A 25,463-nucleotide genomic window follows, 5' to 3' on the forward strand; every position below is an offset into this window, starting at 1 on the left:
TCTTCTTTGCCCAAGCATTATGGTGTAATGTATATGCTTTCTGTTCTCTGCTTATGGTCTGTGGCCAACACCTGCAGTAAAATCAGAATACTACTGAATGTAGAAGGGTAATACTTCTAATCCACATTCTGTGTACCCTAAGAACTGAGTGGCATTATTAACAAACATCTTACTTGTCAATTAACTGTAGAATATTAATTCACAATAACACACTGCAACGAACTGAAAATTTGAAAGAAAAGGGCCTAGGACCGTGGTGGCGAACCTTTGGCACTCCAGATGTTATGGACCACAATTCCCATCAGCCCCTGCCAGCATGGCCAATTGGCCATGCTGGAAGGGGCTGATGGGAATTGTAGTCCATAACATCTGGAGTGCCAAAGGTTTGCCACCGCTGGCCTAGGAAGTCCTGAGCATTAAGCACCCGGAAAATCTAAGGTATAAATTCCAAGATGCTGCTACAAATCCTCACTGAAAACATACAGAGGGTACGTAACAGCAAGTACCACTCCTGGCCTTTAATAGGATGCAGGGTGGATAATCAATGTGAATAACACGTCAGGTTCTTTAAGCTTACCTAAGACTTTACTTAACACAGCTTCCACAAAAGGCCTGAAGGAGAGCAGGCTGGGGAGGAGAGGATCCAGGGCCACCAGGAATCCCTTTGCTATTTCATCCTGATGTGCCTCAGAAATCACTGCAGAATGCAAACTTGGAGGAAACTTGCTGGCAAGAAAATAAACAAGAATGTTTCATCAGGGATGCATTCTGGCCATTTTGGCTCTGTGTGTGTGTGCGTGCGTGCGTGCGTGCCTTCAAGTCACAGTTGACTTATGGTGACCCTGTAGGTGTCAAACTCGCGGCCCTCCAGATGTTATGGACTACAGTTCCCATCATCCCCTGCCAGCATCATGCTGTATGATGGGATGATGGGAACTGTAGTCCATAACATCTGGAGGGCCACGAGTTTGACACCTGTGCTGTAGGGTTTTCAAAGAAGAAATGTTCAGAGGTGGTTTTCCACTGTCTGCCCCCCACTGTGACTGGGTCAAGGTCATTCAGAACGCCAAATCAAGGTAAATACAAACCAGAACTTTGTTTCTCTTTGTTTTAAACTTGATGTTTCTTGGCAACAGAGGTCTTTGGGGGAGCTATTACGTGCAGCCTTTGGATACCCAAACAATATTTTGTTTGAGCCCTGAGCAAGTTTTTAATGGTAAAATACCATGTTTTTATACTGCAGCAGCTCTCTTTTTCAAAGTTGCCAAGTTCACATGGATAACTGTGTGTTATTCACACCACAGTGCTAATTAACAAGGTAGAACAGGTGAATAGGGAGTGAGGGTGGTATGCAAGGGAAGGGGAGGGGGCCCAGCATCTGGACATGGCCCACCCACCCTAGCAGAGGGATGGTGAGGGGTGGCATGCAAGGGAAGGGGAGGGAGGGGAGGGCATGCAAGGGAAAGGGAGGTGCTTAGCTTCCAAGATCTGGCAAGACTCAGCTAGCCTGAGTCATCCAGGCCATGGAGTGTTTAATGACATAAGCAATTTGAATACAGCCTTCAAACAACCTCAGAAAATACATTATATCTGTTTCTCAATTATTTCACTTAAATAGATGTTAATGATACATTGCTTATCATGTTCCAAAATAAAGTCTCTCATTAGCTGCAAACTTAGTTGAGGTTTTTATAACAACTGAATGGAAAAATAGACAAGAGTATTAAAACAAAGGCATGCAAAACACTGAAGGAAGAGGTTGTTTTCCTATAATCTGGCATGTCAAACGTAGAAATATGAAGGTACGCAGAAAAGAAAAAAACCACTGAAATTTTTCACAGTCCCAGTGACCTAACAATTCACTAAACAAAAAATTGGTTCCGATAATTAACACTGGGTTGCTTAACAGTAATGGTTTTGCATTACCTCAGCATGGTTAAAACTAATCAAGACTCCTCGTAGCCATTGGTTGGCCTGCATCTTTGTAACCCATGGTTTGAAAATCACCCCATTACATCTGCATGAGGCCAGGAAGGTGGTTTCAACATCTGTTTTCAAATTTGAGCCCATCCATTTGATAATGTATTAATTCTGCAATGAATCAACTGAATTAGCAATTACGTTTCGATTACCTGTATATTTGAAGATACGTCTGGTGCAGTTGAGAGCAAGAATCCACCAAGAAAGGAGCGAACTCCTGTAAAGTCAATAATGTTAGATGCGATTTTGATTTTAAACTCACTAATATAAAAATGGAGGCGAGGAAGGACAATGAAGAAAAGAAAATTCCAATACCTGAAGCCAAAAGAACCCTGATGTTTCCCAACTAACACAGAGCGGTTTATTGTACAACATAATAAAATACAGACAAACAATACCAGTATTGTTGTATGCCAAAATGCTACAGCGTTCTCATAATGGGGATTTTACATACCAGGTGAAATATTTTAGCGCAAGGTATGCAAATAAAAGTTAGTGATGCTTTTAACTAAGCCCAGCTGGCCAGCTCTCACCTTGATGTAGTGCACCAGGGAAACGGCGAAGAACCTACACAGCTTGATTGTCCTTTGAAACACCTTATAGTCAACATCCTCCTATCCAAAGGGCAACAAAAAACAAAAAAATGTAATCAACATCTGAAATTTTCTACAGGCAATTTCCCTGAGGCAGTGCAAGGTCAATCGAAGAAACAATCTGTAGAAGCAAATCAGGTTCTCCCTCATTTGGGACACATCACCATGTTCTGGTTTGCATTTAAAAAAAGGAAGCAAAGCAGGCAAGAATACAAACCAGAAATGGAACAAGAACCGGGTGAGCCAACCCCCCCAAAATTACTTGCCGCAATACAAAGAAGCGTGACAACTAGATATATTGTATTCAATGTTACTCATATACTAATCAGCACAGAATAAACAAAAATCATGACAGATATCCAAGAATTTATTGTCGAAGGCTTTCACGGCCGGAATCACTTGGGTGCTGTGTGGTTTCCGGGCTGTATGGCCGTGTTCTAGCAGCATTCTCTCCTGACGTTTCGCCTGCATCTGTGGCTGGCATCTTCAGAGGATCTTCCTCTGAAGATGCTGCTAGAACACGGCCATACAGCCCGGAAACCACACAGCACCCAAATATCCAAGAATTATTTCCAAACACTTAGTCCGTTTCTACTCATGCGTAGTCCATTGAGAGAACAGTTTAAAAAAACACGATGGGACCTCAGTCCACTCACCGCGTTACCGATAGTGAATGGATTGCTGGAAAGACCAGCAAAGCTGGTAGAAGACGCGGAGCGGCAAAGAAGGTCTCTAAATGCGACGTGCAGGGCAGCAAGACAGTCAAAACGCCATGCGCTAAAGTGCGTTTTCGCAGATCTTCAACAGTGCAAAACAGTCGCAATGATACTATTTTCCATCAGTCATGCATAATTGCTATTAGTTGCCAATCTATGCTACGAATCCTTCACTGGATGTTACCTCTTGAATTCGTAGTAGGTAACATCCAATATATCTAGTTGTCACGATCCCTTGTATTGCAGCAAGTAATTTGGGGGGGGGGTTGGCTCACCCAGTTCTTGTTTGCATTAAAAAAAGCATAATGCTACCAAGAGAAAGATATATCAACAATGCATCCTGCCATTTTGTTCAGCTAAGGGTGGCACTTCCATCAGTACAAAGATCATCCCCCCAACGCAAGAGGCTCCACCGACGGTAGGACACTCCTCACACTGCCCTCAGCTAAGCAGAGTAGCAGGATACAGCTCATCATACAAAAATTATGAGACGATATTAACTTTCTTTGTGGCCTTGTCCGGTTCCTTGGTGTCTTAAAGCAGCACAGCCCTTTGCAAATATAGTTGTAGCGTTTTCAGATGCCACCTTTTCCCCAAGCCCCAAATGCCTTCATATACTGATCAATTCACCTGCGTCCCAGATCGTTTCATCTGCTCAGCCAGCAGCAAACAAGACTGGAAGGAGAACAGGATGCCCTCACAAAGGCCACTGAGGATAGCAGCATGCTTCACGCTGTTCTTTATCAGCGACTTGTGCTTCGTGCTCTGCCTGGAGAGGAAAGACATTTCACAGTTTTCAAATTTCAACACATCACAAGAACCACCCTGTTCTGACTTTAGTCAATCCATGAGTTCATTCAGGCGGAATGTTTTATCGCTATATTGTATTTATGAGACCTTATATTGTATTTGTTTTATGTCTCATTGTACACCGCCCAGAGCCCTTCGGGGGTTGGGAGGTCTATCAAGCCTAATAAATAATAATTATAATGATAATGATAATAATAATAATAATGATGGTGATGATAATGATGATGATGATGATGATGCACTTTCAACCCACTCTGCAGCTGGATTTTACTATGCAGAATAGCAAAATCCACTTCCAAATAGTTGTGAAAGTGGATTGAAAGTGCATTATTCTGTATGTGTGGAAGGGGCCCAAGACCTTAAAGAGAGAAGCACAAAAAAGTGCCTCAATTCTACACCACTCCGAAATTCACTTAGAAAAAGTGAAGCAGTGGCAAAAACCAAGACAACTCAGTACTATGCACTGTCGTTCTGGATCTATTTACTTACATGGTGCTCCCACAAGTCATTATAAAATAGGAGATAAATCCTGAGGGTTAGAGTTCATTGATGATTAGATTAGGATTATCCATCATTTGTTCTAGAATGCTTCACTTGGGTCCTAGTGCCTTGGGGACAGAACTAGGTAAGCACTAGGACCTGAGCAGAGCATTCTAGAACAAATGATGGATTAATTCACAAATCTCCTGTCATCTTCCAATGAGAAAGGGTATAGACAACTGAACAATTCTAAATGAAAACAGTACACTGATTAAGACTCCCAGAAATTAGCATCGTAGCCACAGACGGTATCTACCGTGTTTCCCCGAAAATAAGACAGTGTCTTATATTAATTTTTGCTCCCAAAGATGCGCTATGTCTTATTTTCAGGGGGTGTCTTATTTTTCAAGGCTCTGTTCCTCACAGGCATGCTTCCAAACAAAAAACTTTGCTAATGGCCTTACTTTTGGGGGATGCCTTATATTTCGCACTTCAGCAAAACCTCTACTACGTCTTATTTTCCAGGAATGTCTTATATTTGGGGAAACAGGGTAATATGAAAAGGAACTGTGCAACAAAAAGGCAAAGTATGGAATTCACTTGGATGAAGGTGGCTCCAAAAAACTGCAATCAGCCGCCCAAAATACAGTCAAAAATGCTGCCTTCAGTTTAATAACTTCAACTGTACTTATCAAGGAATCAGGCGGCCTGCTTACAAAAGGTGAGAGAAAATCTGCTTAGTTCACACACGTCTCATTAAGATCATGACAACATACCTGATTAAAAACTTCCATGTGTTTGCATGAAGGGCATGGTCTATGCTGGAAATGGCAGAGCAGATCTCCAACACCGTGTGAATCACTGCAGAGCAAACAAACACAAACCTAACTTGAAAAAAATACATGTTTATCAGCAAGCATAGTCAAAAGCGCTTATAATATCCACTCAGCTAAGGACTATTTTCCATAAATGCAGAACAGGATTGAACAAACGCTTGTGTTTTTTATCACTTTCATCTACTCCCTCGCCATGAAGTCTTGAATTTAAAAGGGGGGTCATCCAGGAATCATGGAATAATAACCGTAGGAACCTTTCAACGGATACGCCACGTTAGCACTCATGGAAGGGAAGGTGCTTGCTTAGTTTTGATGACTTGTTGCGCACCAATGAAAAGTGGCCAGTCTTAAGATGTGCATTATTCTTGTATTGATACTTAGCGGGTGGCGACCCCAGTGCACTCCAGGATGTTATGACCGCAATATCCCACTGGCACATGCTGGCAGGGGCTGATGGGAATTGTAGTCCATAACATCTGGAGTGCCAAAGGTTCGCCACCACTGCTGTACACCCACCTGAAACCACAGTTGCTGTACTGTCTTCAGCAGTAGAGGAATCCACGGATATCATCTCAAGCAGCTCCATAAGCTGCTTTTGCAAAGTGTAGGCTCCCTTAAACAAAGACTGGAGTAAGTCAGCGAACAAGTGGAGGTGGTCACTGTACAGCATTTCACTGTCCTGTAGCAAAACAGAAAATAAACACATGCATTATGCATAGCTACAGCGGATAGTGCTCAGGAAAGACAGAATATCTAAAAGCAATAGCATCAGAATCAACCATCCACACCCTCTGGTTCAACGCATGCTGGGTGCCGTGCCAGCCCATAATCTCACTCAGATCTCAGAAGCTAAGCAGGAAAAGCCCTGGTTAGTACTTGGATGGGAGACCACCAGGGAAGTTCTGGGATGCTACGCAGAGGAAGGAAATCATCACTGTTAGTCTCTTGCCTTGAAAACCTGTAAGGTGTCGCTATAAGTCAGCTGTGATTTAGTAGCACTTCAGAAGAAGAATAAGAAGAATAAGAAGAGTTTGGATTTATATCCCCCCTTTCTCTCCTGTAGGAGACTCAAAGGGGCTTGCAATCTCCTTGCCCTTCCCCCCCCTCATAACAAACAACACCTGTGAGGTCGGTGGGGCTGGAGAGAGCTTCTGAAAAGCTGTGGACTAGCCTCCAAGGTCACCTCCAGCTGGCGCAGTGGAGTGCACAGGCTAATCTGAATTCCCCCCAGATAAGCCTCCACAGCTCAGGCGGCAGAGCGGGGAATCAAACCCAGTTCCTCCAGATTAGAATGCACCTGCTCTTAACCACTTCACACACACATTCACACGTGAGGTACAAAGTAGAATTCTGAATGCCCCAAGGACTGCTGGGAAGAGAAGCAAAATAGCTCCTACTTTTCAGACTGTCAACAACTGTTGACCGTAAAATTTTCCCATCATGCCCTGGAACACACTCTCTCCTGCTTTTTGCTTTTTAAAATTTATTTTATTTCAGTAAATGAACTACCCCGCTTTTCCCAGTCAAAGGCCAGGCTCAGAGCAGATTACATACACAGTTAAAATATTTCTTTTTAAAACCATACAATGAGCAATTCAATGGCAACCGAAAGCACCAGCAATCTCAAAATATTAAAATAGAATTAATCATAATTACACATCTACTAATGGGGACAAACAGATTTAAAGTTTCAATAGGCTTCCAACAGCAAAGAAGAAGTTTGGCAAAATGTTATACATGAAGCAAAGAAACAGTTCTGGGGAATTTCAAACCTACCTTGCAACTTTTTATAATACTGATTTTTAGAAACCAGAAGAGGAGGAGGAAGATGAGTTTGGATTTATACACCATCTTTCTCTCCTGTAAGGAGACTCAAGGTGGTTTACAAGCTCCTTTCCCTTCCTCTCCCCACAAGAGAACACCTTGTGAAGTAGGTGAAGCTGAGAGAGTTCTGAGAGAACTGTGACTAGTCCAAGGTCACCCAGCAGAAATGTAGAAGTGCAGAAACACATCTGGTTCACCAGATAAGACTCAGGTGGAGGAGTGGGGAATCAAACCCAGTTCTCCAGATTAGAATCCACCTGTCTTAACCACTACACCACACTGGTATTGCAATGGCTTTTAAAAAAAAACTCTGTAGAATTTTTTTCGCCTGTTAAATTGAAAACATTAAGTATCTTTGGAGTTATAAAGCTCACCAACCCTGCAGTGTATAAATGTGTTCTTGATCACATGAAGAACAGAAGAGGGAAGACTGCGGATACATTCTAAAGGCACTGTTTCCTGCATTGTACAGACATGTTGAACACATCCTCTTAATACTTCCATCAGCTGCACTACAGTCTGCAAGGGAAAATACATTAATAAAAGCACCAGTGGAGATAGCTTTATAGCAAATGGCTCAGCTTCAGGCTGTGCATGCTTCTAAAAAAGCGCTGGCGGCCATAAGGTCCAAACCTGCAGCAGAGTAATGTCATTAGGGATTTTGCATCCCTGTTTTTTCTGATGCAATTCAATTCAAGTTTAACACTAAACTGTGGAGGAAAAAAAATTGGGCATGGCCCTGAAATCCCATCAGAACGGATTCTGTAATTGAAAATATTTTGCAGTTTGAAAATGTTTTGTATCTTTCTTAAAAAACTTTGGCCCCTTCCAAGACACGCAGTCATGCTAGGCCAATTTTCAAACCACTTTCACAACTGTTTGCAAGTGGATTTTGCTATTCCGCACAGCTTCAAAGAGCACTGAAAGCAGTTTGAAAGTGCATTATTCTGCATGTGCGGAATGAGCCTTTCCCTGCCCAATATTCACAAAGATGAAAGTCACTTGGGAATTTCTCCTTTGGTAGCATGGGTGTGTACATATGCAATTCCGGGATCTTTGGGAAAGAAGAAGAAGAGTTTGGATTTATATCCCCCCTTTCTCTCCTGCACTCACACATTTCAGTAAAAAATAATAACATCTTTAAGATCTCTTGCCCTTCCCTCTGCAACCTCCCCCCCCCCCCCCAAAATTGCCTCACAAAGTCAAGGTTCCCTCAGAAAAACTATGGGATGTGCATGAGGGTGGCGTGGGGGGAGGGGTGTAGCTACATCACTTCCAGTGATGGTCTGGGAAAGAAACAATCGCTTGTGCAAGGGAGGGCAAGTTCCGCCAATTCTCCCTTCTTGTTGCATATCACATGCAGAATATTTTCTGTGCACTGTCCAAAAAACCTCAGAAATTGGACCACAGACAATTTCAGATCACTCATGTATTTAAATTGGCCTCCGACCATCAGCCGCAGCAAAAAAGGAACAGAAACAGAGAAGTTGCTCAGTATGTTAGCAATCAAATGCAATATTTTTTTTAAAAAAATTCAATTGTGTAGAAGATGTCACGTTCAAAGTTTTACCTCCAGATGACTTCTCAGTGCCATGGGTAATTCTGCATTCTTGTCTGTTAATTCTTTTGCCTGACTGGATAACTCACATATCAATTGATCGAACAGTTGTACTGCCTGTTAGAATAAAGCCCATTACAAAGAAAAAAAAAAACCGCATTAATGTAAAAAGTATTAGTATAAGGAATCCAGTACAGGTTGTCCGGGCTGCGTGGCCGCGATCTGGTAGTTCTCGCTGAATTCCATCCAGACCAGGGGTCTGCAACCTGCGGCTCTCCAGATGTTCCTGGACTACAATTCCCATCAGCCCCTGCCAGCTACAACCTCCTTTCAATACAAAGAAGGTTCAGGAAGTGGCTGCAGATTAATTCAACATTGAGATTCTATCTTTCTGTGAGACAAGTTACAGTTTTTAATACTGCATCATACCTTTGGTAATACTTTCGAGAAAAATGCTTCCTCTAACTCAGAAAGAGCAATGTGGGGGAGAAACCGTTCTGCCAGGATTCTAAAGACACCTGTGAATGAAAAAGATAAGGAGAGTTGCTTCTTTCATAAATCCAAGGGGCTTCAATGCTAATGAGTCACTCTCATTACAACTTACATGGGGTTTTTACTCCTAAATGTGATCACACATGCCTATATTATGTATCTAAGCAGAACATTAAGATATAGATCACTACTGTGCCCTATGCAGAGATCATAAACATCAAGTAGAATAACAATCTGAAACAAACTGAGGCTCATTCCGCACATGCAAAATAATGCACTTTCAAACTGCTTTCAGTGCTCTTTGAAGCTGTGCGGAATGGCAAAATCCACTTGCAAACAGTTGTGAAAGTGGTTTGAAAAAGCATTATTTTGCGTGTGCGGAAGGGGCTTGAGAATCAAAATACAGTATGGTAGTTTGTAAACAAGATCACGTCGAACACACGGAAATGGTGCTGTAAAGCAGCCATTGCCCAAAGAACAGAGGTTCATTATTCACATTCATTTTGTTAATTTATTAATAGGTTAATAGGTTAAAATACTCTAAAATGGACCAAAGCCAAAAACTGGAATCAAAATCAGTAGGAATAGTAACGTACACAAGAAAAATTCAACTCTACAAATAAGTTAACCAAAATCAGCAACAACTCAAACAAGTAACTATACCAGTGTACCGATGAGACAATGAATCCTTCCTTAAAAATTCCTGTTGTGTGGTGTCCACAGACCAACCAGGAAAAAGTATACCAAACTTCCCTTGGAAGAAGTTCCCCAAATTAATCATCACAGCTGAGAAGGTTAAAAACTGGCATTATGTCAAATGCCTTGTCAGAGAGAAATAAATAGTCCTTCCACATCACCTGCTAGAATCTACCCTCCAGAAAAGACCATAACTACCATTGTACGTCTCCCAGTTCAAATCTGTCTGAATAATGCAGGACACAATGGTTAATACAGTGTTTCTCAATCTTTTCGAGGTCAGGGTACCCTTGACCTCACTCTTCATATCTCATGGTACCGCTGCCGCCACCCCCCACCTCCCCCTCCCATTGCCCCTGCTTGCCACATTCCCCACCTTCCCCTCCCAGGGTGAAGGGAAGCAGGGGGGGGGGGTGGCTGCTGACCTTGTGGCAGGCCCTGCCCCATGGGCCAGCTCCATGTCCTTGCTGGCACCGGTGGGAGACACCACAAAAATGAGGGGGGGGGGGGCGGTAGTGTTGCCACGGTACCCCTGGGACATGATCACGGCACCCCAGGGTACCACGGAACCCTGGTTGAGAATGGCTGGGTTAATACTATGAAAACTGAGAGATCCAGTGGAATCAAACCAAGAGATACATTTTTCCAGTCCAACAGAACCCTTCTGCCCCTTGTGGCTTCAGCCCCCCTGGCCTTGGATTGCACAGTTAGAAAGTAATCTTAAGCGGGTGTACTCAAAAGTAACTCCCATTGTATTCAAAACAATGGTTGAGATTTTTCACTTGGTTTTTAAGTGAGTTGTACAAGGTTTTTCTTCAATATATATGTGTCACTTGCTTTATGACCTTGACCTTGTACTTATTGATAATCTGTAGTGTAATTGAGTAAAATGTAATCAGAGTTTTTTAAGGCTGAGACATCGTGTGAGTTTGGCATCTTTAAGTTTAAAGAGACAGTAACACCATTACACAATACACACACCAATGTCTCTGTACAGATCTTTATAGATGGCACATATTTCACATGTCATATCAGTCAAGACTATCTGCATTATCCATTTAGCTGAATCGTGGTGAGTTTTGATTTTTTCCTTGTTTTATATCACGAGGCTAATGTTTGGTGTTCAATTTGAGGCGTGGCTAGTAAAAATCATTTGTACTAAAATAAAGCCTGCATAATAACTGCAAACAGTGTGTGCAACTGGGACTGTTACTAGAATTCAGAATGGGGTTTTCCAGATAAATTAGGGTCCACACCTATCAGTTTTTCTGTCAGCATGGCCAATTGGCCATGCTGGTAGGGGCTGATGGGAATCGTAGTTCCTGAACATCTGGAGAGCCGCAGGTTCCCTACCCCTGGTCTAGCTAAACTTTATATAACATTTACTTACAAGTATGCTCAGTCCAGTTGTCAGAAATCTGATACATGGAGTACAAATGCTAAGGAAAAACACACATACAAGCACCCACAAATATTTATTTATTTATTTATTTTATTAAATTTCTATACCGCCCTTCCCCCAGGGCTCAGGGCAGTGTCCATCATTTGCAAATAACAGTTAAAACCATTCCCACCCCCCAATCCCAGTGCTAAAACCATATACAAAATTATAAAAATTCAAAGTCCCATGATGCGATTAAAAATTATTTCCCCTTCCCCCTTCCCTGCCCCCCCCCCCCCCCCCCCCCACAATAAGAGGCCAGGATTTTTTTCCACAGGGAAGTGAGATGTTATCCCTCGGGCTGGCCTAAAAAATGTCAGTTCATGGAACAGGTTCTGTACTTTACAGGCCCCAAGGCGAAACTCCTCGTATGTCCCGCGAGGGCCCCTGATCTCACCTGGGAGCCTTGTTCCACCCTCAGGTAGGGGCCAGGTTGCCAAAAAGCCCTGGCCCCTTGTAGAGGCCACAGCCGGATCACTCTTTGGGGCCAGGGGATCACCAGGGAGGTCCGCCTCCAGGAGGAGCTGGAGGTGGGCCTCAGCAGGGCGAGCAGAGCAGGGAGAGACGGGTCCGGGGAGGCATGCTGGTCCAAGCAGCCTCCACTCCACAAGTGGCACTGTGGGATATATCCACAAAGCTACGGAACCAAAACACCAGGTAATTTGCTCCTTATACCCAGTAGGCATGGGTGCAGAGGAATCAGAACCTTTGCCAAGTTCCACCATCTAGGAGCAGTGGGATGGTCTAACTCTATGGCACGGGTGCCAGAGGTGGCACTCGGAGCCCTCTCTGTGGGCACACACACACAGTTAGTCATGTGGGGGCGGAAAATCACCCCCCCACACACACACATACAGTGGCCTGGGCCACTGAGCATGACATGCGCGCACCGTGGTGAGCAGGGGAGGACTCAGCTGGCGTGGGCCTGGTGCCTGTGCTCTCGGGTGGCCTCTTGTCCCGGGGAGCAGAGGAGGCAGAGACGCTAGAGAGGTGCACAGAGCCGGTGCGCATCGGGACTTCTGCTGGCTGCCAGAGCAGGCTGGCCCCTGCCTCGAGCGCTGGGAGTGGGGTGGAGGTTGAAGTGGTTTCAAACCATTTTTTCTAAAATCCAAAACCTCAGCATTCAGAAGGTTGGAAATTCGCCAGGTTGGCACTTTGCGATAAATCACTGGGGTTTGGGTTGCAATTTGGGCACTCGGTCTTAAAAAGGTTCGCCATCACTGATCTAGAGCACATAACAATTCCCCGAGGCAGTATGAGCAAGAAGACACTATATGCGTGTGTATGTGTACATGCATATGTGTACATATGTGTGTGTACATGCGTATGCGTACATGTGTGTGTGTACACACACGTACATTTTATATATACATAGTAGTTGCAGTCATTAGTAGTTGCATAATGTTTACATATTTACACACACACACATATAGATCTAGTAGTTGCAGTCCCTTTAGAGCACATAACAATCCTTGGAGGTAGAATGAGCGAGAAGACACGATCTTAGACGAATGGGAAGGGGGGCGGCCAGCACCAGGCTCCCTGGCTGCACCCTCCAGCCCCCTTCCCCTCTCCCCTTCACTGCCCATCTCCCCCACCCCTCTGCCCACATCCCCCCCAGCACAGACACCCCCGTCAGCGAAGGCAGCCTCTGCAAGAGAAGGATATCAGGAGACGAGGCAGGACAGCGGGGAGCTGGCGGCGGCACGCCTCGGGGTCCCAGCCTTCCACTTCCCTCAGCAGCGACGCCGCACCAGGCTCGGCTTGTGCCATGGTGGAGGCGACGCCGCTATCTGAATCGACCGTCGAATGACCCGCCAAGTCCGCGCGGGCTGCCATCCGGTAGTACGCCGGCGCTAGCGCATGCGCTATGTGCGCTATGAAGCCGGCGGGACGAAGGGTGTTGGACTGTAGTTAGAGGGAAGAGTGCATGCGCTGAGTGCACTGTGAAGCCGGCGAAGGGTGTTGGCTGTAGTGAGGGGGGACGGCGCATGCGCCAAGCGCGCTGTGACGCTGGCAGGAGGACGGGTGTTAGGCTACAGTGAGTGGGATGTTCACCGCGTGGTCTTTTTCTTTGATAAGTCGCGGGTCTTTTCCGGAGTGATAAAGGGGGAACTCGAGTTTCGTGGCTCCTGAGGTAGTAAACCTGGAAGGTTCAGGGCATAGACCTTCCCAGGAGTAAATGCTTTTCTTGCAAATGTTTGGTTGTCCTTAGGGAGCAAACCAGGGAGTGGACGGGACTGAGCGTGGAGAGTTAAGTCGCTGGAAAAGGCTCATCAGATCTACCTACCTACCTACCCATCTACCTATCTATCTAATCTGCCAGACTCAATGCTTATCTATCTATCATCTATCATGCCAGACCCCATGTTTATCTATATGTCATCTGTCTATCTAATATGTTGTTTGCCCACCTATTTCCGTCACCTTCTGGGTGTTCACTGCATCGACCTTACTGGGGAGGAAAATTGAAAACCTAACATTTGTAGCTGTGACTCTCTGTGCAACCCTTGTAGCTACGAATTTCTCTGCAGTTCTTGCAACACTTGGAACTACAGCCCTCTTTACAATCCTAAATACCTGCGTTAACTTCAGTGAGTTTAGGATTTCCCTTTGAGCAACCCGACGCCTGTTGCATTTGGCTTGCAGACAGACACAGGAAGGAAGGCTTGCAGACAGACACAGAACATCACCCATGGCCATGTGAGAATTCCTCATGGTGGCCTCCGGTTGCCAAGGGAAGAAGAGTTTGGATTTCTACCCTGCTTTTCTCTCCTGTAAGGAGTCTCAAGGTGGCTTGCAAACTCCTTTCCCTTCCTCTCCCCACAGCAGACACCTTGTGAGATAGGTGGAGCTGAGAGAGTTCTGAGGGAACTGTGACTAGCCCAAGGTCAGCTAGCAGGCTTCATGTGAAGGAGTGGGGAAACAAACCCAGTTCACCAGATAAGAGTCTACCACTCATGTGAAGGAATGGGGAATAAAACCCAGTTCTTCAGATCAGAGTCCACAGTTCTTAACTACTTTGCCACATGCATTTGTAAAATGCACCAAGGCTTAAGATGCACGTTCAGATCCACGTGGTAACCAGTTGGTTCACAAATTCAATACGAGTGCTACAAAAATTGAATTTATTGCTTTGAGTGCTTGAAGACTGAATGCAGGAGATGGGAAGGGCATTCAACACCATGTGAGAATTTGGGCTTAGGTGCAGAGCTTGGGCACTAAAAGGTGGGTCTGGCAGGAAAGGGGGAAAGTTTACTGACTCCTGGTTCAGGCAATGGATGTAGCCAAGAAACATTTTCACCGAGAGTCTTTGAAAAGGAGGTAAAGCAGTGGTATAGTGGCTAAGAGCAGCAGTGGTGTAGTGGCTAAGAGCAGTGGCTAAGAGCAGGTGTATTCTGATCTGGAGGAACCGGGTTTGATTCCCCTCTCTGCTGCTTGAGTTGTGGAGGCTTATCTGGGGAATTCAGATTAGCCTGTACACTCCCACACACGCCAGCCAGTGTGACTTTGGGCGAGTCACAGTTTTTCGGAGCTCTCTCAGCCCCACCTATCTCACAGGATGTTTGTTGTGGGGGGAGAAGGGCAAGGAGATGGTAAGCCCCTTTGAGTCTCCTACAGGAGAGAAAGAAGGGATATAAATCCAAACTCTTCTTCTTCTTAAAAACTGAGAATAGAGCTAGCTAGATAGAAATTCCACTGAGGCATACCTCTGAGTAACAGATGCTGGGGGACAAAGGATGTGTGTCAGGAGTGGGGACATGAACTATTGTCTCATGACTTACCCTTTTGGTGGCATGAGTCTGAAACTCTGGCCGGTGCAATGTCTGACTGTGGTGGTTTCTGCACAGCACACTGGTAACGTGTGTAACACATTATTAGATAACCTGATTTCCCCTGTTTGCCTTCGCACTGGAGACTCCATCCCTCCAGGAAGCGATTGCAAACAGCCCAGGTTGCTGTAGCTCCTTGGTTTCTCAAAATAGATTGCTAGGTTAGCAATTTTTATAAAACCTGGATCAAGGGAAATATAGTGGGCTGAACCCATTTTGAGGAAGAGCCCTGTGTTAAATTCTTTCCCAAATGAGATAAATAGCTTCCTCAGCCGTTATATTTGGGCTGTGCGGAAACTACATCAGTCTAACTTATGTCGGCTCCTCTCCCAGACTGCCCCTGCTGCACTGGCGGTGGTGCAGGGGCACTGGCATGGTGTTCTATGCTGAATCCCATATTTGGGGAGGGCTGTGGCAGCCACCCACTGACAAATCTGGCCCCCTACCAGGCCAAGTGCCCCGGGAAGGGCAAATCTGTGCCCTGTCCATGTGCCATTCCCATTGGTAGATTTGTGCCCCCCCTCCCTCCCCTGTATAGAACTGTTAGATGTTAAGAATTCTGGCCCTATACTCTCATGGCAATCAGAGTTACTCAAGACTGTCATTAATTGCAAAAACAAAATCAGTGCAATGCATTTTATCAGGCCCAACCAAACTAATATGTGAGGCTTACATCTGTTAACGCCCAAACTTACACTTCCTTAAATTACATTTGGTGTTTTCAAGTTCAATAAGATCTAAGAATTGAAATACAGCATTTTCTTCTTATACCTATAACCCTTGCTATACAAGTTAGCCAAGTCTTCGACATAAATAGTCCAGAAAAATTCAATTTTCTTCCTTTCTCTGTGCATGATCGGTTGTGCTGTCAGTCTTGCACTTGTTGAATATTCCATGAGTTCATCTATTCTGTAACATCCGGATCATGGTCTCCTTTCCATCTTGCTACAAACACAACTCTGGCAGCTGTCACCATATATTTAAACAGTTATTATACATTATACATTGTTGGTTCATTATTTGGCAAAAAATGTTTACTGAGCTCACCAGAAGTTTTCAACAGTAAGGATGCTACAACATTTTAGAAAGATGGAAAGTGGATTTTTAGGCGATCATGGGGATAAGAGTGGCAGACTGTAGGGTTGTTTCCTCTCTCCTCAATATGAAGCCTGCTAGGTGACCTTGGGCCAATCACTGTTCTCTCAGAACTCTCTCAGCCCCATCTACCTCACCAGGTGCCTGTTTGGGGGTGGGGGGTGGCAATTGTAAGCAACTTTGAGACTTCTTAGGGTGCATAAAAGTAGGGTATAAAAACTTACTCTTCTTCTTACAATCTGATCTTGCAAGCATCCTCTGAGAGATGCATGCAGACAAAGAGCTTGCATTTATTGCTGTTGTTAGGTTGGAGCACATTCTCTGGGAAGCATTTGTTCCATGGAGTCTATGCTTAGCCAGACAAAAGCTCAGCCGGTTTTTATTCCATCGCTGAAACAAAGCAAGAAGAACCACTTCACAATATAATTAAAGCAGTGGTGGCGAACCTTTGGCACTCCAGCTGTTATGGACTACAATTCCCATCAGCCCCTTGGCCATGTTGGAAGGGGCTGATGGGAATTGTAGTCCACAACATCTGGAGTGCCAAAGGTTCGCCACCACGGAATTAGGGTATCTTGTTGATGCTCCTTACCCATTCTTGTTATTGTTTTTTTGCTATCCCAGAAACTATATGCACATTGTTAAAGGGAAGGTAGGACTGATTTAGGTTGTTACGGTCCTCCAGTGTTCTGTTCACAAAACATATGGCTGCATTTAAATCAAGCTGTTAGTGTTTTGCTGCAATTACTGTTGATATTTTTTTATTATTTCTTTTTCTGTGAGGAGTGCAAAGTATAACTGCATTTAAAAGGCGATCTCAGCCAAGAGAACAGAACATGTTGGTATGGAGAAGAGGCATTTGAAGTAAAGACTGAATCTACAAACTGCCTTTCAGCAGAGTACAGCACATTCTTCCGACAGTGTTCTGTGTGTTTGTACTTTGGAAATATTCTCTAATTTTGCACCTATTTCACAAGAGAATGGCATTTCAGTTCAACTTTTCTATAGAGAACACAGACGAAAGCAGACTAGGAGCACTTGAAGACGAAAGACCCCAACGTGAATTGAAACAGGAATCTTTAACCCTCTCAGACAAGCAAGAAGGCCTGGCAGGAAACAGAAATGATCCATCATCAGGAGAAGATACGTTTAACCAGGAACTTTTATCTGAAAGGCCTGTTCAGGTGGCAGATCACAGCTCTTTGAATAGACACCATGACATAACTTTGCCAGAGATGTTTTCTTGTCCTGCACCTTCCAAGGCTCATGATGTCCCTAAAGATGTCTGCAAAGTCTTAGAAAATAAAGTTGTAGAGACACTACCGGGCCATATGAATATTTATGTGGTGAAAGCAGAACTCACAAATTACTCCCACGGAGACAGCATCCTGACTAAAAGCATTTCTTCTCACTCAGATCTAATCACTGGTGTCTATGAGGGAGGTCTGAAAATATGGGAATGCACATTTGATCTGATAGACTATTTTTCAGAAGCGGAAGTTCAATTTGCAAATAAAGTAGTTTTGGACCTAGGCTGTGGAAGTGGGCTTCTGGGAATCACTGCGTTGAAAGGAAATGCGGAAATGGTCCACTTTCAGGACTATAACGGTGTAGTGATTGAAGAAACAACTCTACCTAATATACTGGTAAACTGCATTTGCAGGAATGGTGATTCTGGCGGAATTACAGGTTCGTCTCTAGAGCAGTGCCAGGAAAGAGACTTTGACCATGACTTAATTTCTAAGTGCAAGTTCTTTTCTGGGGAATGGTCAGGATTTAGGCACCTTTTACTAAATAGCGGTTCACCCTTGACCAAATATGATCTCATAATCACGTCAGAAACTATTTACAATCCTGATTACTATGACGCTTTGCACGAGACACTTTCAGAATTGCTAAAAGCGAATGGCTGCATATACTTGGCTAGCAAAGCCCATTATTTTGGGTGTGGAGGTGGGGTCATGCTCTTTGCAGAATTTGTCAAAAAGAAAGGTGTGTTCAGTTCTAGAACTGTTAAAATTGTTGACAAGGGGCTGAAACGGTTCATTATTGAACTGGTGTTTAAGAATCCCTCCTAATGTGATCGCATCACAGATGTCATTAATAAAGAGATACTTGATTCTTGGCACACTTTTCTAGTGGTTCATTCTTGGCTCTTTGTCGTCGTCTTCTATGGTCGTTCTTCAATCTCTGGCGTAATTGCTTCCCCTTCTGTATTGCCGGAGCTTTTCCCCCTCTGTCACCCAGATCATATTTTGTTTAGAATATCCAGTTGAAGTGTCCCATTCATTATTTTTTGATGCAAGATATATACAAGTTCTGGGTATTTTGTCAGTTCTTGTGGATTTCAAATCAGTAGGCTGTCCCTGATTTGAAATTAGTGCATAATGCACCAGGAAGGTTCATAGAATGAATCAGAGGAAGTGTGAGAAGGCAGCAATCTTACCTAACGCCTCCAACACCCAGCATCCCTTAATAGGGTTCATTTGTTTCTGTGCCTCTCCTGACCCTTATTGAGGATTTCCAGGTAAAGGGGCAGGGGGTGGGTGGGAGGAGAAGAGCCACTTTGCCATTTCCTTTCACATGCCTTTCCACTGAATCCAAACCATGGCTATTCTCTTACCAGCATGGTGTAGTGATTAAGAACAGGTGGATTCTAATCTGGAGAACCAGGTTTGCCCATTAAAGGTTCTGGACTGGATACTTACACTACATTTCTGGAGATTTCTCCCACGGGTTTCAGGGAGATATTAAATATAATGGGGGGCATAGAAGAGCTATGCAGGGACATAAATGCCATGGGGCAGAACAATAGCCCCCTTCTGCAAGTCACCATGGTTGACAGAACATCAATTTAGAAATAATAAGCAGCCTCATTCCCCTGATTTATCTCCCAATATTGGTTGTCCAACAGGGGAACCAAAACATTTTCAGTTCAAAAACAACAATAGAAAACAGGATTGAAAGGAGTCTTAAAAGTCTTATTCAGGTACCTTTCATCTAACTGTAAAGCCTGAAGTATTCTTGTTTTAATGAGTAGCTGTTCCAGGCACGAGCTGGAAAAGTTACAAATGCCCAGTTACCCAGGTCCCTAAAAATAGAATGTTGGCCAATTCTTCTATTTTTTACCTTAGTCCACACTGTTATGCCAGCTTTTCCAGTATCTTCGCTAAACATCTTGCTCAAGGATGTAACTGCCTTCAAAGAAAATCACCGTAAGCTGATTGTTTCCAGTAATTAAGTTGGGCGACAATGCGGCATCACTTCTTTTGGCAGCTACTGGCAGGAAGGAAAGTTGTCTTTTTCTGTCCCACAGGAAAAACTGTGATACAGCTAAGAGAAGTGTTGAAGTCCTGTGGATCACAGGAACTGCATAAGTACACTAAGATCTGCCTCACAAGCCCTGCTGTCCATGTTCCTCCCTTCAGAGGTGAGATGGGTAGCAACAGAGACTGATGTTTTCCGCTGTTTAATTCTGAAGGTATCTTCTGTTTCCTTCTTAATTTTTAATGTTTTCATTAGACAGAGGCAGCATAGAAATTCTCTAAACAAGCAAACTTAGGTCCCTTCCACACAGCAAATGTAAAGCGGGTCACAGCCGGGATAAATGAATCTGTCATAGCTTAGGCGATTTGCATGGCTGGTGTCCAGCCATGTCCAGTGGTCAGTGAGCAAACTGACCAGGGTGTGCGCCTTCGCACGGCGCTGCTTCGCTGCTGGGTTTTTTGAGAAGAACTGCGTTTTCGGCGATTCTCGAATAACCCCGCTTAGCCGCTATAATGCAGCCCTGACTTGATTTAGGGGTGGCCAAAACAGGTTGCATCACATGTATATCATTCACAACCCCAACACCTGGAACTGTGTGCTGTCTGTCTATTTGATACAGAGGGCTAGGAAATTGCCCATTAACCATCTTAACACTTAACTTTAAACCTTATATGTTTAACCTTGTCTGTAAGGTAAATGCAGTACTCGCAGCAATGTTATTTCCAGGAGAAAATGCACAGGTTACATGCTATCTTGTGACTGTCTTGTGCTGCAACTAGTGGATACATTTAATAAGGCCTAGACTGAGTCAGGTTGACTTGGAATACCACTCTGAATCTATTTTTGAGTCCCAACCAGGGTCCCAGTCCTATCCCCTGCCTTTGCAGTGCCATTACAAAAACATTTTATTAATTTGTGCCAACAGTTAAGGATACAGAATTAGACCACTGATATTTCAGTGCAAAGTCTGAAGTTTATTTTACCTAAACATAAAATACTTGCATCAGTTTCTAGCAAAGATCTTCAAGTGGCTTACAAGAAACCTGAAAAACCACAAGTGTGTATATAAGTGTGCAAAAGATATGCTAATGCCTCAAGTAGACATAGGCATCTGCCCACCCCTTAGGCAGGGTTGCCAATTGGCTGGGGAGAAAATGTTCTTCCTCAGTGAGATGTATCTTCAGGTCATGAAAAGTTTCAGCTGCCCATTTCTACACACTGAGTCTCAAGTAAAGAGACAAGACATTTTTTTCCAGATGATCTGGCAACCCTATCCTCAAAAGAGGTTAAGGGCTTTAGATTTGAAAAGCAAAAGGCTCTAGAAGTGAAAACTTAAATGGCAAAAGTACATTCTCTGAATTGCAAACAGCATTACATTCAATCTTTTTTATTCAACAAAGCCAAAATACACTTGATGGTACTTTCTGACCAAAGTCCACACTATGCTGAAAAGAAAAAGGACTGACTTTATAGTCAAAATACACAGCGGTGGCAATTCACTTCTTGTCATCGGACCAACTAATGTCATAGTCCTTATAGGTTTTCTTCAGAAGTTCAACTGTCACAGCATGATCAGCTTTTCCATATCCCTGAAAGACAAAAGCAAGATCAGCCCATAATAAACCGTAACTCCCAAGAAGAGAGGGATTACATGCAGCTCCTGGTGGTGCCTATTCAAAGTAGACCACTGGTGTCAATGCTCAAATTAACTTCACTTTTCAATTAAGAATATCAAAGGCTGGCTCATTCCGCACATGCAGAATAATGCACTTTCAAACTGCTTTCAGTGCTCTTTGAAGCTGTGCGGAATAGCAAAATCCACTTGCAAACAGTTGTGAAAGTGGTTTGAAAATGCATTATTTTGCGTGTGTGGAAGGGGCCGCTGATTCCAAATGGGCCAAAAACGGCAGTGTGAAAATGGTGTGAAAATGATGTAAAAGGGTCTAAAGCAGTGTAAAAGGGTTTATACTGTTTTCACACCGTTTTCACGCCACTGTTTTGGCCCATGCGGAATCAGCCATATATTTTGGATCAGCTGAGAACTCCAGCTCTATTTAAAAGCAACTTTACATATTTTACTATTCAAAATCTGACACAGGAAACATGCCCCTTCCTACAAATACTGATCAACAAATGATACACAGGATGAGATCTGGGATGGCCAGGAAATCTTAAGAGAACAAGAACAGGGAGAACTGTAGTATTAAGCTGTCTATGGTCCTTTTCGCACACGCAAAACGATGCATTTTCAAACCACTTTCACAACTGGATTTTGCCATTCCGCACAGCTTCAAAGAGCACTGAAAACAGTTTGAAAGTGCATTATTCTGCATGTGCGGAATGAGCCATTAATTCAACACAGGGACCTTTAATTCCAGGTATTAAGCAGTGATCTCAGATCCCAAAACTGTTGGTGTTCCTAGACCTAGACCAGGGGTAGGGAACCTGCGGCTCTCCAGATGTTCAGGAACTACAATTCCCATCAGCCTCTGTCAGCATGGCCAATTGGCCATGCTGGTAGGGGCTGATGGGAATTGTAGTTCCTGAACATCTGGAGAGCCGCAGGTTCCCTACCCCTGACCTAGACCATCAACTGCTCCCTCTCCACACTGGTAATGCCTGTATATATCTAAACTGTCAGAAATTAGACCACTGATAGTCTCCAAAAGAGGCAATCTACTGCTTTTGGGAAAGGAGATGGCATATCCCTTACAGACGTCAAACACAGGCATCTTTTCATGAATCTGAAGTTAAATTGTGGACACAAGGTAGAGAGAAAACAAAGCTGAGTTTTAAAAAAAAACTGGACACAATATTTGTAGTCATCTGTGATGTCAGGGGTATCCCTAGTGTAAAAGGACTGGCCTCTTAATTATTCACCTATAATGCTCTATATAAATTGGCAGATGCTAGACTTGGCTTATTTTCTTCAGTAAACCATGCTTCAAACAGCAATGGTCAAACAGCAATGGTCAAAACCTGTGGCACATCTTCCAAGATTCCTTCTAATAACTTCTAATAACTTGTTTAAGATGTAGTTTTTTGACACGAGTCGTTACAGCAATTTTACCATAAAATTATAATGTAATGTATAACTGAGGCAGATTCCGCATGGGCCAAAAACAGCGGTGTGAAAACACTGTGAAAATGGTGTAAACCCTTTACACTGTTTTCACACCATTTTCACACCGCTGTAATTGGCCCATGCGGAATCCACCTGAGTTTAAAAGATTTACAACATGCTTGAATTGAGTTACTGCAGTCTACGCTGTTTGATTTCTGCAAAGGACTGCCCCGTTACTGTTTAACTGAGAATGTTTTAAGACAATGTTATAGCTTATATCTAGTGTCTTGCCTCTTTGCTACCAACAGAAGTGCTTTCCTTAGAAGAATATGCAATAAATGAAGCTACTAAAAAGTATTTTGATTTTGTAAAAATTATACAAATTGCATAAAAGTACATGTATAAAAGTCTGTTTCCTATCTTGCTTCTTCTCTTATGAAATACTACCAAGGACATTTTTCTAAATTATCATCAGTACCTATATTATCTTTCTCATTGAACAACACCAGGCATTATGGATAGTCAATACGTACTGTAGAAAGACCAAATACACGGATTTTCTTCTCTTTACTATTATGATCAATTTTTCCTCCTCCAAGACACTTGCATACAAAACCAAGTTTCTCCATTTCAGGATTCACTTTTTCAAATATGTGATCTGCAAAACAAAACAATATGAATATCTGATTAACACCACGATTCATTTGGATTCTTTGATATTGCCATCCATATTAATCACACAAACAAGCTGTGCACACTTCTGGTGACAGAACTAGATCTGAGCTAAGGCCAGAGCCCATTAAACACCAAGACTCATGTTTTTCATTTTGCAGCTAGCTGACTGTTATGAAACAGCAATCCAGTGGATATAGCTGGGTTTAAGTCTGAGAGAATAATTTCATGGGGTGGGCATGTTATTCTCACCTTTTCCCCTGCAAATTGAGAGAAATAGTGGGGAACAGGAATCCATAAAGGTGCAAAAAACCTTTTACTGGTGTGAAACAGAACAAGAAAAACAGATATTCCAACAACTAAATCAAACAAGATGAAGTCTACAACGGTGCACAATAGCAACAATAGTAATATGAATATCACAGCAAAGTCAAATGCAGGGTAACAAACCACCAGTGATTTCCTAAACAGAAGCCCCTTCCACACATGCAGAATAATGCACTTTCAATGCACTCTGCAGCTGGATTTTACTGTGCGGAATTGCAAAATCCACTTGGCAAACAAATGTGAAAGTGGACTGAAAGTGCATTATTCTGCATGTGCAGAAGGAGCCCAAGTTATACCCTTCTGAGCCAATTAACAGAATTAGAAAAACACATTTCTGCATGACAAGGCACAGTGTTCAAAAGTCTCCAGTGTCGAACCAGGTGTGTGAAAAACCCAGGTTCAAGTATCTTTCAATGGGTGACTGTCATTATTTCTCAGTCTGATCTATCTCACTAGGCTGCTGAGAAAATAAAATGGGAAGGAGAATGATTTACGCCACCCTGAGCCCACTGAAGAAAGGTCAGGAAAAAAATGACTTAAATAAATATAAAGGTTTATAAACCACCTGCAGAAGATGTTGCACATTCTCTCAATGGACATACAAACTTCGCAAGCTCTCTCTTTTTGGGCTCTTAGAGAAGGAAGGAAGAATCTGGCAAAACTGCATCTCCTCCAACTTCCATGAGCAGAGAACTTGTTTTATCACGGAGCAAAGAGGGAATATGAATCCCTGCCATGTATGTATGTGACATGTGTATGTGACATGACATTGTGGGGATGCATGATGCATACACATTATTTAATTGGAGGATCTGAATGCCCAATGTGTATGCATGTGACATATTGTGAGGGTGCAAACACATTATTATCAGAACATTATTATCAGAAGAATCTGAATGCCCAGTGTATGTGTGTGGCATGTGCACGTGTGTAACAATGTGAGGCTGCATATACATTATTTATTTGCAAAATCTGTACGCCCGCCGTGCATTTGTGTGATATTGTGATATACCCACACGGTGTGGGTGCATACGCGTTATTTATTTGGACAATTTGCACACCGACTGTGAGCGCGCGCGTGGCGTGTGCATGCGCGTGATCTTTTCCCAATGAAGAGAGACTGCGTGTGCATATATACACAAGACACGTTCACCACCTGTGGGCACGTGTGCACACACACAAACAACCCACCACCCCCAGCCCCGAAGCGTCGCCCTGCCCTCACTATGGAACTCGGCGGTAGCGGTGCCCCGGACGATATCGCGGTGCTCGTCGCCCTTCTGCTGCACCCGCACAAGAATGTACTTGAAGGTGCCCTCCGGGTCTATCTCCACCTCGGTCACCGAGCTCAGCTGCCCCGCCATGGCCCGGCCTCCTCCAGGGGGGTCCCCGCGCAGGGCGAAAGGTCTCCCCGAGCCCCTAAAATGGCGGCGAGGCCACAGCAACCCTCCAGAACGGGAGCCCAGCGCGAGCCCAAATACACGCAGCCTCTGCGCACTCATTGGTCCGTCTGGCTCAGAAGAGAGTCGCTGATTGGATCGGGGGGAGAAAGGGGGCGGGAGGAGAGATTCCTGGGCTCCGTCCATTAGAACGATCAGCAAATATATACAGTCAACCCAATACTGAAAGATACGAGGCCAGCCAAGCCTAAAAAACAAGGACTGTATATATAGGGATACAAGGCAATGAGGTATAAGCAGTTAGTTTGAGTGTAATTTGAACAGATACTTTGTCCAATGTTTATGACATGCTCTCATTATATATGTGTTTATTACCTTT

General features: G+C 43.7%; 3 protein-coding genes across 5 annotated transcripts in view; 1 reads left to right on the forward strand and 2 right to left on the reverse strand.

Annotated features, from left to right (window-relative positions):
* Positions 1-13,252, reverse strand: part of LG05H1orf112 (linkage group 05 C1orf112 homolog) — a 38,132-nt gene extending 24,880 nt beyond the window's left edge. The window contains exons 1-11 of the mRNA XM_048497543.1: positions 13,095-13,252; positions 11,376-11,415; positions 9,227-9,315; positions 8,810-8,914; positions 7,618-7,758; positions 5,932-6,094; positions 5,356-5,440; positions 3,920-4,058; positions 2,514-2,594; positions 2,133-2,197; positions 578-726 (exon numbers count right to left, since the gene is read on the reverse strand). Coding sequence (XP_048353500.1) covers positions 578-726; positions 2,133-2,197; positions 2,514-2,594; positions 3,920-4,058; positions 5,356-5,440; positions 5,932-6,094; positions 7,618-7,758; positions 8,810-8,914; positions 9,227-9,315; positions 11,376-11,415; positions 13,095-13,199 — 1,162 coding nt within the window. The 5' untranslated portion in view covers positions 13,200-13,252. The remainder of the gene's footprint in view (positions 1-577; positions 727-2,132; positions 2,198-2,513; positions 2,595-3,919; positions 4,059-5,355; positions 5,441-5,931; positions 6,095-7,617; positions 7,759-8,809; positions 8,915-9,226; positions 9,316-11,375; positions 11,416-13,094) is intronic.
* Positions 13,253-13,432: 180 nt separating this feature from the next.
* METTL18 (methyltransferase like 18) lies at positions 13,433-18,482 on the forward strand. Of its 3 annotated transcripts, none has more exons than XM_048497550.1 (2): positions 13,433-13,467; positions 17,138-18,482. In XM_048497550.1, exon 2 carries the CDS (start codon positions 17,335-17,337, stop codon positions 18,430-18,432), a length of 1,098 nt encoding a protein of 365 aa, XP_048353507.1. In that variant the 5' UTR covers positions 13,433-13,467; positions 17,138-17,334; the 3' UTR covers positions 18,433-18,482. The 3 variants fall into 3 exon arrangements, with proteins under 3 accessions (XP_048353507.1, XP_048353506.1, XP_048353508.1); XM_048497549.1 differs by having other exon boundaries at positions 13,440-13,563; XM_048497551.1 differs by having other exon boundaries at positions 13,440-13,563; positions 17,141-18,482.
* Positions 18,483-20,992: 2,510 nt separating this feature from the next.
* On the reverse strand, positions 20,993-25,184 carry LOC125433150 (14 kDa phosphohistidine phosphatase-like). Its single transcript, XM_048497555.1, has 3 exons — positions 24,910-25,184; positions 23,219-23,343; positions 20,993-21,210 (listed from the first exon to the last, which is right to left on the reverse strand). Exons 1-3 carry the CDS (start codon positions 25,046-25,048, stop codon positions 21,118-21,120), a joined length of 357 nt encoding a protein of 118 aa, XP_048353512.1. The 5' UTR covers positions 25,049-25,184; the 3' UTR covers positions 20,993-21,117.
* Between the last annotated feature and the right edge of the window lie 279 nt (positions 25,185-25,463).

Source organism: Sphaerodactylus townsendi, linkage group LG05 (assembly GCF_021028975.2).
Source record: "Sphaerodactylus townsendi isolate TG3544 linkage group LG05, MPM_Stown_v2.3, whole genome shotgun sequence".
Classification (NCBI taxonomy): domain Eukaryota; kingdom Metazoa; phylum Chordata; class Lepidosauria; order Squamata; family Sphaerodactylidae; genus Sphaerodactylus; species Sphaerodactylus townsendi.

Bases quoted from the DNA above. Each gene is read 5' to 3' on its own strand.
- METTL18 (XM_048497550.1), top strand. From the start codon at position 17,335: ATGGCATTTCAGTTCAACTTTTCTATAGAGAACACAGACGAAAGCAGA.
- LOC125433150 (XM_048497555.1), bottom strand. From the start codon at position 25,048: ATGGCGGGGCAGCTGAGCTCGGTGACCGAGGTGGAGATAGACCCGGAG. The intron at 23,344-24,909 runs GTGAGGGCAGGG...TTTGTTTTGCAG, and splicing joins CGCTACCGCCGAGTTCCATA to ATCACATATTTGAAAAAGTG. The intron at 21,211-23,218 runs GTACGTATTGAC...TTTGTCTTTCAG, and splicing joins GTGTATTTGGTCTTTCTACA to GGATATGGAAAAGCTGATCA.